This window comes from Artibeus jamaicensis, unplaced genomic scaffold, assembly GCF_021234435.1.
Source record: "Artibeus jamaicensis isolate MK-2021 breed Jamaican fruit bat unplaced genomic scaffold, CSHL_Jam_final contig_944, whole genome shotgun sequence".
NCBI classification, from domain to species: Eukaryota; Metazoa; Chordata; class Mammalia; order Chiroptera; family Phyllostomidae; genus Artibeus; species Artibeus jamaicensis.
In genome coordinates, this window is record NW_026522020.1 from 3,954,222 (window position 1) to 3,965,898 (window position 11,677).

At 55.9% G+C, this 11,677-nt stretch overlaps 1 protein-coding gene across 2 annotated transcripts; it reads left to right on the forward strand.

Moving 5' to 3' along the window:
• The first annotated feature begins 562 nt into the window (after positions 1-562).
• On the forward strand, positions 563-10,287 carry COPS8 (COP9 signalosome subunit 8). 2 transcript variants are annotated; one of them, XM_037161463.2, is made up of 8 exons: positions 564-729; positions 1,640-1,710; positions 3,713-3,761; positions 4,867-4,999; positions 6,759-6,866; positions 7,834-7,896; positions 8,726-8,773; positions 9,370-10,287. In XM_037161463.2, exons 1-8 carry the CDS (start codon positions 652-654, stop codon positions 9,447-9,449), a joined length of 630 nt encoding a protein of 209 aa, XP_037017358.2. In that variant the 5' UTR covers positions 564-651; the 3' UTR covers positions 9,450-10,287. The 2 variants fall into 2 exon arrangements, with proteins under 2 accessions (XP_053511273.1, XP_037017358.2); XM_053655298.1 differs by lacking the exon at positions 7,834-7,896 and having other exon boundaries at positions 563-729.
• Positions 10,288-11,677: the final 1,390 nt, after the last annotated feature.

The following is an 11,677-nucleotide window of genomic DNA, read 5'->3' on the forward strand; positions in this document are numbered from 1 at the left end:
CGGCCTGTAAACAGGTAACACCCAGTCTGCCATCGGCCAGCGGGGAGGACTGCGCCCGAAACCACGGGGGCCAGGAGCGAGTCGGGGAGGCGTGGGAATTAGACCTGCGTGTGAGGCGTGGACGTTGGATTTTAGGGCTTTGAGCAGGCGGGGAACTCGATCTGATGGACGTGGCCGCTGTGGCGAGGCAGTCGCGCAGGTCCGGGGGCGCGGGCGGCTGCTTTCGGAAGGGGTCCCCCACGTGGAAGGACCGCGTGCCGTTTCCAGACACGGGCAGAACTGAAGGAGCTGGTTTAGGGGCAGAACCAATGCTCCGCTTTAAACCTTTAAATTTGCCTCAAACAGGAGAGGCACCGAAGAGCCCTCAAACGTGCCCTGAAGCCCTTTCTTTCAAGGTTCGGACGCGCGCATCCAGCGCCACAACCCCCATTGAGGCCAAGCCAGGCCTCCCGAGCACCGAGAGCGCCGGCCAGAGCGGCGCAGCGCCCCGCTGCCCGGCCGCGGCGACGTCCCACCACACGCCGGAACCGACTTTGCGCCTGCGCAGGGACACACGCGGTGGCGGCTTACGTCATCACGGGAGCGACGCCCCCGAGAGACAGTCTGGGGTCTGACTACCGGGAAGGTGCTGCGGCGCGACCGGCTGGGAAGATGCCCGTGGCCGTGATGGCAGAAGGTGCCTTTAGTTTCAAAAAGTTGTTGGATCAGTGCGAGAACCAGGAGCTCGAGGTAACCGTTCACGTATTGCTGGGAGAAACCTCGGGGTCTTCGCCGGTCCGGGCGGCGCCTGTCTCCAGGGTAACAAGGCCTGGGGCCTCGGGGCGGGGCTGGAGGCGGGCGCCTGCGGGGCTCGGGGGCTGGGCGCCTGGAGTCTGGCGCCGCGGGCTGGTCTGGAGGCTGAGGATCTGGCCTGATCCCCACGGATTCGCTGGGAGCTTTTTAGTGTTTGTCTTCAGTGAGTGAGCCTGAGAGTCCTGTGTATCTTGCTCCTTAAACGCCCCCTGCGCTGCCCGTGTTAGACTAAGCACCCTCCCCGGTGGGGGGGGGGGGAGGTAGGGGCGTGTGGATTTTATTAAAGATGCGCACGCACACAGAAGAAGATGTAGTAAGTAGCCATTGGAACCTTTTATTAGCGCATAAGAACATAGCGTTAGCACGGGAGCTTACCCAGTTGTCTTCATTGAGAAGTGAGAGTTACATCATGCGGCTATTAGAGTTGAGGTTTTTCCCTAGAAAGACACTTTAAAAAGCAAATATAAAAACGAGTTTTTAAACAGCAGCTTACTAACAGGCAGTTAATAGAGCTTTTTTAGTGAATTACAGTTGAATGAGGTTATAATTGCCTGTACCTCGACTGTGATGTTTTTTTCTGTGTATTATCATTATTCAACATGTTTGACATACCAAGCAGAATCATAAGGGTTTAGGAATCTGTTGGAAATGTTCATTTCTTATCATAGTAAGACCATTTATGTAAGAATTTGAGAACTGGGAGGAGGATCCCATTTAAATATTTCTGACGTATAAAGACACTGAGGCCCAGAAGGAGGTTAGTCACTGTCAGTGACAAATATAAACTTAATATTCTGGGCTTTAGTATGAGAAAATGAGATTTTTCCCTTTCATGTTGGCCTTCCAGGCTCCCGGAGGAATTGCTACACCCCCAGTGTATGGACAGCTTCTAGCTTTGTATCTGCTCCACAATGACATGTGAGTACGTTCTACCTGCACCGAAAGCAGCAGCAGCAGCTTCGAGGTTGCGCAGAGGTGGTTTGCACTGAAGCATGGTCACTGCAGTGTAGGCACAGGTGCTGTGTCTTTTATGTGACACTCACTGCATTGGTGTCAAATAGTGAACCACAGATTGTGATTAGCCTGAGGAATTTTAAAATACATGTGTTTTATATAAACCTTCTAAAAATACTCAGTTTGTTATGAGAAACTACAGTGTTACTTTCAAATTCCTTTTTTTTTTTTTTACTTTGAACAATTATGCATTTACTAACTCATCTAAAAAAGCAAATCATGAATACTCTATCCAGCCTACAGGTGGGATTTTGTTTGTCACTGTTTTTCTGTTCATTTGTTTTTTATATGGGGCTTCAGACAGCTGAAATGCATTCCTCAGAATAAAATTCTATCTTATAAAAGATAGTAGTACTTACGAGAAGCGACTGATACAACAAAACAACATAGGACATTAAATTTGTTAGGGTGGTGGTTTACAGACATGTTTCCCTATTTAACTAGTTTTACCAATGGGATTGTATGTTATTAAATGAATGTGATCAAAAACACACAAACACGAACAAATGTACTTGAAATAAAATTGTCCCTTTAACACCGGCTTCCAGGAAAACACGCTCTCTCCAGCGGCCGCCTACAGCCCGAGGTGCTTTCAGAGCATGTCCTGGGAGTAAGTTTATGAGCCACATAAAAAGAAACGTGATCACTGTGCTAATAGTCACAACTTACTTGATTATATCAAAGTTTTGTTCCCTAGTTTAATTGTCCACTTTATTCACAGCTTTGGCTGCAGATTCTGGCTTTTATTTATATCAGTGGAATATAAATAAAACTGAAACATTATAAAAGTTGCCACTATTTTATCGGCAGCTGAGACTATTTTAGTAACCTGGAGGAAACCCCGTTAAGTTATTTTATTTTAAATTATCTTTAAGTTATCTTTATTGTATTTTTTCCATTACTATTTATTTAGTTCCCCCCCAAAAATTCCTTTAATTCTATTGACCGTTTTTTTTCTCTATGAAACATTCATCTGACTTTCACTTACTTCACCCCACATGTAATCAGTAGACCGAGAGAAATTGAGAGGGGAGGTTGAGAAGCTAAGAGGAATTTACTACCAGCACGTGTGAAATTTTTTAAAAGTTTTTTGTTAATCCTAATTCATGCTCAAAAGTCAGAAAGCATAGTACAAAGGAATAAGAGGGCCTCATAGTTCTATGACCCATTGATGAGTACTGTTAATTGTTTTAAATTCTAAATTTTTTTCATATCCTTTAAAAACCTAAACCAAGATTTTCTTTACACACTTATTATGTAAACTATCTCATTTCTTACAGTCTGGCTGCCATGTGTGATTCAGGCTGTGGTGGCTCAGTGCCCACTGGTGGGGGTGGGGCCTGGTCCCGGAACAGCCCCGTCGGCGTCCGCACTGCCTGGGCACCAGAGCCCTGGGGTGGGGGGTGGGCGCATTTGTCTGTTTTTACAGATGAGCAAGTCGTCTGGGCAGCTCTGCTTAGATGTCTGTTTTTAATGTGCTGTCAATTACCTTAATTTGAGATCTGGATCATCAATAAAAAATCTGCTACAAATGGCAAAATGTTATTTGGGTTAAACTACTGTGTTTTTAGGACCATAAGATGCACTAGGTCTTTCCTGTTAGAGGAAGAAAATAGAGGGAAAAAAATTTGAAGCAAAAAATATGGTACAGTATTTAATAACAATATTTTACCAATGTAAATGAAAACAACAGCAGCATTAACAACCATTATTCCTCCCAAATCGGGGGGTGCATCTTATAGTCCGAAAAATGTTATTTCATGTCTTTTTAATCTGTGTATCTACTCTTACTTTCCCTGGACAAATTCATAAATTTTAAAGTATACTTCTGCATGTTTGTATTAGGATCTAGAATTGTAAACATTTACTGAGATGATTTTTTTTTCTTGGGGGGGGTGCAAATTAGGAATAATGCAAGATATCTTTGGAAAAGAATACCACCCGCTATAAAATCGGTGAGTACCCTTTCTGTTTGCTACTTTACCACAAGAATGACAGTCGTTCAGACGGCTCCCTCGTACAGTTCGTTTTCTTTCCCACGTGTCCACGGAGATTGTTGCTAAACTGGTCCTGAAGTTCAGAACAGATCTTCACGTCCCCTTAAGCAGAAACTTTAGCTTCCCGGGGATGCTGAAGGTGCTCAGCTCCCACCGACCAGGCCTCTCGAGGCCGTTCATGAAAGTGTCGCTTAAGCAGCTGAACAACTGCACCAGCTTCCGGAAAGGCCCAGGTTTGTCATTTCTCAGCTGGTCTCTGCAGTTTGCTGGTATTGTGCGCGTCTTGAACCCAGTGATGTTCAGAAGAATGTTCTAAAATTGACGGCTTCTCACAGCATTAAGATGCTTTTTTGCTAATTAAGATTTTAGGTTTCTTATTGTGGGTGGGCGATTAGATGAAATAGCCTCTTAAAAGGTTTTTCCAAGATAGAATGGAGTGAAGTTTTACTTTCAGCTCTTTCACCGTGTTTAGCATAAACGTGGAGCGGAATTTTTAAGCACTTGCAGAACATCACCACGAGTCCCCGACACCCTCCCGGCGGTGCTGGCGTACAGCAGCAGGTCCCACAGCGCTGTCCCCCCTACTGCCCACCCCCGCCCTGCGGGAGGTGCTCCCGCAGCTCCTCGGGGTGCGCATCCTGCTCACAGCGTCGGCCCGGCTGGCAGGGCCTGGTCCCCGGGGAGGCGGTGGAGGTCGCCACCGTGCTTTTGGCTTTGTCCTGAAGTACGTCAGTGCATGTGTGTCAGGAACGCAGGGTCTGTGTCACGTATACGTAGTCGTGAGACACACTTACCTCTTTAAAACAGTGTGTGAGAGCGTTCTCAGACTCGATTCTGCACTGTTCCTGCACTGCATTCTCACTCCTTAGTTTGCTGCTACAGTAAATATATATATCAAACTCGAGTAGACATTACTGTTCGGTGTTTAAAGACCCTTTTGGTAGTGCTGAGCTGAGCAGTCGTTACACCTCTGAGAAGAAATGCCAGGTTATGTTTCCAGATGCAGTTGTTGATGAGTCTGCACGGTGAATATCCTCCAAGGGAATAACAATGTTGATTGCAGGCAAATTCTGAACTTGGGGCGATTTGGTCAGTGGGACAGAGGATCTGGCAGAGAGATTTCCCTGGAATCTACACGACCATCAACACCCACCAGTGGTCCGAGACGGTCCAGCCAATCATGGAAGCACTCAGAGGTAGTGTTGCGCTGTGGCTCAGAACCAAATGAGCAGCTGTTTCTTGCTAGGTGACCGGGGCAGCTTTCAGAATCCCGCCGCTTCACTTCCTGTCTGTCGCTGCTGTTGATGTCATTGACGGCTCAGGCATCGCTGATTCTCACTGAATCCTGAGCTGGAATGGCTCTGGTCAGGGTCTTCTGCTAGTAAAGTGAGATCTTGTAGTACTCATGAGTTCAGGGTGGGGGTCCAGGTTTTTCTAAACCCGTTTTTGAGAGTAGAAACTGTGCTTTGAACTTTGCGACCTCAGCCTCTGGTAGGTGTTGTCTCCAGCTGCTGATTTTATACGAGTCGGCCCAGTAATGTAGACGCTAAAGGCCGCACGCCCGGTGCAGGAAGGCTCGTGCCCGCCTCCGCCTCTCTGTCCGCCCAGCACGCTCCTGCTTCCAGTCTTCTTGGCTCGCGCCTTTGTAAGAGTGCCTCCTTTCAGGCCGTCACCCCCTTTTCCTGTGGTTGGCACTTGCACTCCCTACCCACCTTCCTGCTCAGGGGAGCCGGCGCGCCGGAGGAGTTGACCGGGTGTTTGCGCCCGGTGAGGGCCGGCAGCTCCGCGGGCGAGCAGAGGCAAAGGTTGCTTTTGCGGTGTGGTGATTCTCTCAGGGTGGTAAGACCGAGCGGTGCAAGTCGCCAGACGGCAGGCACAGGCGGTGACCAGAGGGAAAGGCAGGAGGAGCGTGGGACAGACAGGGCCGTGCTGGGGCCCACGGGGCAGGGAGCAGCCTCCCCTCCCCGTCTGCAGTCGTGGGCCTGAGGGTCTGGTTCCGTGTCCTGACAGCAGCAGGACCCGTCGGCCAGGGGCCTTTGCCTGGCGTTGGCAGGCTTATGGGTGGGACACGGGCTTGGGTCTCCTGGCAGTGGGTGTGGGCTCTGCGGGGACCTTGGGGACGGACCGGGAACAGTGGGGAGCAGAGAGGAGGGCGTGACAGGAGACGCCACAGCATGAGCCACAGCCGGGAGGGGGCGGGGGGGCTCGCCTGAGCAAAAGGTGCCAGAGGGGTTGGCGTCCTTTTTGGGCAGTGTCCCGGGATTGCAGAGGACATCCCGTGCGTGCGTCACGGGCTCTTCCATACATGTCCGCCTGCCTGTTACCCAGGAAGCACAGCCCAGAGCATGTCCCGGCATGTCCACAGCTGGTGGAGGAGCCCCTCTGAGTGGGCCCGGGGACGGGGCTGCGGAGGGCGTTCGAGCCAGAATTGCACTCACGCTGGGACAGTTGTCAGGTCTTCCTGCTCAGTTCCGAGGTTCAGGGCGTGACCCTGAGTGAGGTCGGAGCCCAGCAGGCCTGAGAGTCGGGGCAGTGCCCTGGCCCCGGGGGACCCGGCGTGCGGCCCTGGGAGAGGACACGGGGGACACCGAGGTGGGTGCTCTCTGCTCCATCCACTCGGTGAGTGTCACTGGGGTCGAAGGGCCACGCGGAAACCTGCCGCACGGCCACGGAGGTTTATCTGAGTGAGGCGTTCGCAGGCCCTCGGTCTCGTGCATGTGAATTTTTGTCTGCTTCCCACTGCCGCCCGAGAGAGGTTTTCTGTCCGAGAGGAAGTAGAAGCAGCGTGTTTGTCCCCTGCGGTACTTGGGCGCCACACGCCTGCTGGAACAGAAGTCTCCCGGTGGGTCTGGTCCTCCCGCGTGTCAGACTCAGACCAGGACCGTGGTGTCACTGAATGCGTGTTCCAAAAACGGCGGCCCTCTGGTCACCGCGAACCCTCCCCTCCTGCTGCAGAGGCAACGAGGCGGCGCGCCTTCGTCCTGGTCTCCCAGGCCTACACCTCGATCATCGCCGACGACTTCGCCGCTTTTGTCGGGCTACCCGTGGAAGAGGCTGTGAAAGGTACATGGGCCTGCCTGTTCCTAAGGCGCGTGGGGAGTGGGGGCTCCGAGGTGCGCGTTCTTCACCAGGACGGGGCCGCACCCCGGGAGCGCGGCCAGCACCGCCCAGCTAGTGCAGAACCGCTGACCCCTTCCTCTCACTTAGAAACCCCGTCCCCCCGCTCGGTGCAGGGGCACTCACCCCAGGAGCCCTTCCCAGTCTCTCCGTCCCTCGCCACTCCCTGCTGGTCCCTGGACCCCGGAGCCCGCCCGCCGGTCCCCAGCTGTGCTGCTGCCCTCCCGCCTCTCCGGGCGGAGAGCGGGCGGGCACTGCAGCACCTGGTGGCGTCATCTCGCAGTGACTGGCATTTCTGTCCTCCGGCCACACGGAGCTCTGTCTAGCACTGCGTCTTGTCCTTGTTTCCCCGGCCTGGCGCAGCTCCGGGAAGCAGGTTTAGGGGCATTCTTAGAGCGACTCGCGCTGAACCTACTCCTCCAGACGTTTGTTTCCCGGACTCTTCCTCCAGGGCCGGTCTGAACCTTGTCACCCGATGAGTACAGCCCCCCAGAGTCCCTGCTAGGGGCATTGTGGGGCCTGCAACATGGCACTGGGGTTCCCTGAACTTCCCCTCCCCAGTCCCTTAACTGGTGGCTGTAGGTCCCCCTTCAGAAGGCCATGAGGCCACGGCGTGTGTGACTGGCCTGTGGAAGCGCCTGGTACGTGGCCCCCGGTCAGCCTTCTGGCCAGCGAGCTGCTGCTGTCCTCCCCTCACTTCGTTGTCACTCTGCTGGGGCTTCCGCCAGCCTCAGGGAGGGGCACGGAGCTTGGCCGTGCGTCAGACGTGTTCCAGAACAGCGTTCACGTGAGAACGCCGTCTGTGGGCGGGGAGAGCCCCGCAGGGCGGGTTAATCTGCGGGCAGGTCTCCCGTGCAGGCAGGCGGGACGGGGCCCGCCCGCGCCTTCACTGTCCGTTCACGGCCATTTGCAGGTGTGCTGGAGCAAGGGTGGCAGGCCGACTCCACCACGAGGATGGTGGTGCCCAGAAAGCCAGGTAGGTGGGGCGCTCACCTGCCTGCGTGGCTACTCTGGCATCTCGGCTGTGGGACTGGAGTAACTCGGTCCAGAGTCTGCTCTGGTCTCGGGAGGTGGGTGACCATGGTGTGAGCACTGACTGACAGACACTCAGGGCTCAAGGGTGACCCAGCTTCACCTCTGTGGCTAAAAACTCATATTTAAATTAAAAACACCATGTCACCTGGGTGCTTGGTAATCTCTACAAGTCAGTTTTTGCCAAACCTTGATACCCTGCTCCTCCAATCACGGAGCCGTTTTCTTGCTAGGATGGCCCTCTGCGCCTGTGTTTAGTTCAGGGCGCACCCCTCCCCTCCAGGGCCGCCCACACACAGGCGCCTCCCATGGGGGGGTGCTCTGCAGCTGGAACCTGCGGAGTCGGGGCCGGTCTTCCTCTGCACGCTCCGCAGCCCGTGGGCCGCTGAACGGTCTCAGTCGGTGCTCCCAGGCCTGGGTCTAACCGGCCAGGCTAGGTGCTGTGGGCGGCTGGCCGGGGAGCCCTTTGCTGCCAGGGCCGTGGAGCGGGCTTCACGCCCGCGTTCAGAACCCCATCCGCACTCCGAGGTCCTGCTGTGGCCTCTGCCGTGCAGTGCTGCCTGGGCCTCGGGGCTCGGCCCGGAGGGTCTCACTGCCCGGGGAGCCTCGGCCCTGGCCCAGCGAGGTGCCAAGGGGCAGCCTAGCCAGATAGGGCGCGGCTGTTCTCTGTTGAGAAACGAGTGGCCGTCCGTGCGTGATGCACTAACCGTGCTGTCTGTGAAAATCTTTCGTACTGACGCCTGCAAACTTGACTTTGACTTTTGCTTCTTCAGTTGCAGGGGCCCTGGATGTTTCCTTTAACAGGTTTATCCCTTTATCAGGTATGTCCTTTCGTGTGCTCATTTCAAACATGCTCTGTGTTTTTTGTGGTCAGTTCTTAGTGCTAACCTTGTGCAGAGATTGAATCCCGTACTTGGTATCTGGGATAATCCCTGGTTAGGAGAGTGCGCTTCGGGCTCCCGTCCACAGCTGCCCCTGAGCACCTGCCCCCAGGGCCCAGCCTCCCGGGTGCCTGTGCGGGGGGGGGGGGGGTGTCCGGGGCAGCCTGGGGAGACGGGAGGACGGAGCTCCCTGGCCTGGGGGTTCTTGGCACTTTTGTCCATTGGGTGTGGGACACCCCCCCCCCCCCCCCCCCCCCCCAGAGCACAGAGCAGTGCCTGTCACCTGGTGAGCGTTCGGTGACTCACCCACCGGGTCAGAGGCCAGGCGGGCGGGGCTCTCCTGGGAAGAGCCGGGCTCCTCAGAGGGACACCAGACGGGGCTGGGCTCCCAGTTGGGGGAAGCGGCTCGTGAGCGTTCCAGACACTGTGGCCTGTTTCCGAAAGCGTACAAAAGCAGCGGTCTCCCTACCATTAAATGCTGGGTGGCGGGACCAGCACTGTGTCACACTGGCACTGACTTTGTGACTTTCACGCAGAGCCTGCCCCCGTCCCGCCGGTCCCCAACGAGCAGCAGCTGGCCCGGCTCACGGACTACGTGGCTTTCCTGGAGAACTGACGCCCTCGGTTCCAGCCGCCTGTGGCGCCCAGGGTCCCGACACGCACGGAGGTGCAGACTGTGTTTTCAGTGCGTCGGCCGGATGGAGCACCTCCGCTCTCTGTACTGAGCATGTGATGAAATACACGTGTAATAGAAAGCACGCCACACACGTTTTGTCCTTAAACACCGTGCTGGGTAGCTGCCGCAGCCGGCTGTTCGCCCTGGGGACGTCTGACAGCTTGGGGGGAGCTGTGGGGGTGACGGTCAGTTCCCATGTCCTGGGGACTGGGACACGCAGCGTCCACGCGTGGCACAGTGCCGGGTGCTCTGGCCCACCCACACCTGGCTCGCCGACACCCTGCCACGGGTGGTGGCTACGGGGCCCACCTGGGGTTCGAGGAGGACTGTCCCCTGGGGCAGTGTCCCGGGTGGGGCGCTCTGCTGCGCCCGCTTTGGAGAACACGCCCTCTCCTCTCCTCACCTCCCGCGGGTCACTGACCCAGGACGCTGACATGCAGGTGAGGAGCAGAAGCCGCTCCCCAGGGGCAGGCCGGTCGACCGCAGACCCTTCGCTGTGAGTGTGAGCATGAGCGTGCACCAGTGTCGGGCAGCACAGGTGTCGTGAGCTGTGGCGACGCTGTTAGGTGACACATGCCGTATGGCTGTCCTGCGGGCCGTCGGCTGCTCCCGCTCACCCCTGGTTCAAGTCCTGCCTTCGGGGAAGTGCTGAGCAGGTCCCTGGTTTCTGTGTGGCAGCCCGCTGCGTAGTTGGAGCTGTTCGTTGTACCTCCAGGTTAAAACCGCTGAGTTCATTTGTTTTGCATTTGTTCAATAAATATTTAATTGAATTCTTCAACTGTTTCATCTAAGGCAGTTTGCAGAAACTTCACCGTCCTGGTTTGTCTGTTGACGTTCTAGTTTGTCGTCCTCTGTCTCAGAATAGGAGTTTCTTAATCGGATGGAAGCTGCCCATGCAGCGGTGCTCACGTGACCCGTCTTCACTCACCTGAGATCTGCCCGCGAAGTTTTGCTTTCCACAGAGGGTTCTGAGAACAGGCCTGGTCCCTGAGCTGCTGCAGGTTCAACCGCAACAGCTGGGGGGCGGCCGTCCCAGCCCCCAGCACCACGGCCTTTCCCCGGGGCTGTTGCAGAGGGTCCGGCAAGGGGGCAGCCACGGTGGCGTCCTCTCAGTCCTGGTTAAAGGACCTCCCACACCTGTCACCGCAGCGGCATCCACGGGGGCTTGTCAGCACCAGGAGGGAGGCAGGGCGGCCTGGCCACTGCCGTCAGCAGAATTCTGTTTACTGCTTCCGAAGGCGGGTGCAGGTGAGGAGGGGCCGGTTCTGACGGGGGCTGGTCGGCTGGGTGGACCGACGCTGCCCACGGGCAGAAGGTGGCACGGGCGCTCGGTTCGTAGCGGCCACCACCAAAACGTAGAAACGGGAAGTGGGAGGTAATTACTGATTCGGCCCCGGCCCCGCCAGGATATTTTCAGTTCCACGTGTCATCGACGCCAAAAACATGAGCGAGTTTCGTTTTTCATACTAAATCTCTGAAATCCCACTCAGACCTCACTTGAGCGCAGCTGAGTGGGGACCAGCCACACGTGACCGGGACAGGCCAGACAGCTGGGATGGGGTGGCTCAGCCTGCCAGAGGCCGGCAGCCAGTCAGCCGCTCCCGGGGGTTCGCAGTCACCCCAACCACGCTGGGGGCCCCTCCCATCCCCCTGTCCTCCCCGCCCTCCACTCTCCATAGTGAACAGCAGGAAGAACAAGACTCAGCCCATTCCCTCTGCCTCCTTCCACCATAGTGACTCCGGGAGGAGGGGCAGAGGCCCCCCAGGAGGCAAGCAGCTGCGTGTCTGAAAACAAGCTACGGTTGAGCTGAGCTGCGCTGGAAAGCGGGGAAACCAGTGTCTGTGCACCCCAGGCCTGGCAGCTCACGAGTGGGGGCGAGTGTGCTGGCCCAGGTGTGCTCGCTCGCGCTGGGAGCCGCCGGCACTGCTGCAGTGGAGGGGCGGAGGTTGGCTGTCTTCACCGAGGCGACGACCTTGGGGAGTCTGGTCACTGTTTTGGGGGTGAGCAGGGGGATCACCTTCCTCTGACGGTGCTTCTGTGAGAGAAGGAAGCCCTCAAAATGCACTGGGGGGTCCAGATTTGTCTGACCATCTAACAAGCTAAACGTGGACGGGGTGGACATTTTCCTGATGTAAATGGTGGATGGCGCTCCCCAAGGCCAGTTGAG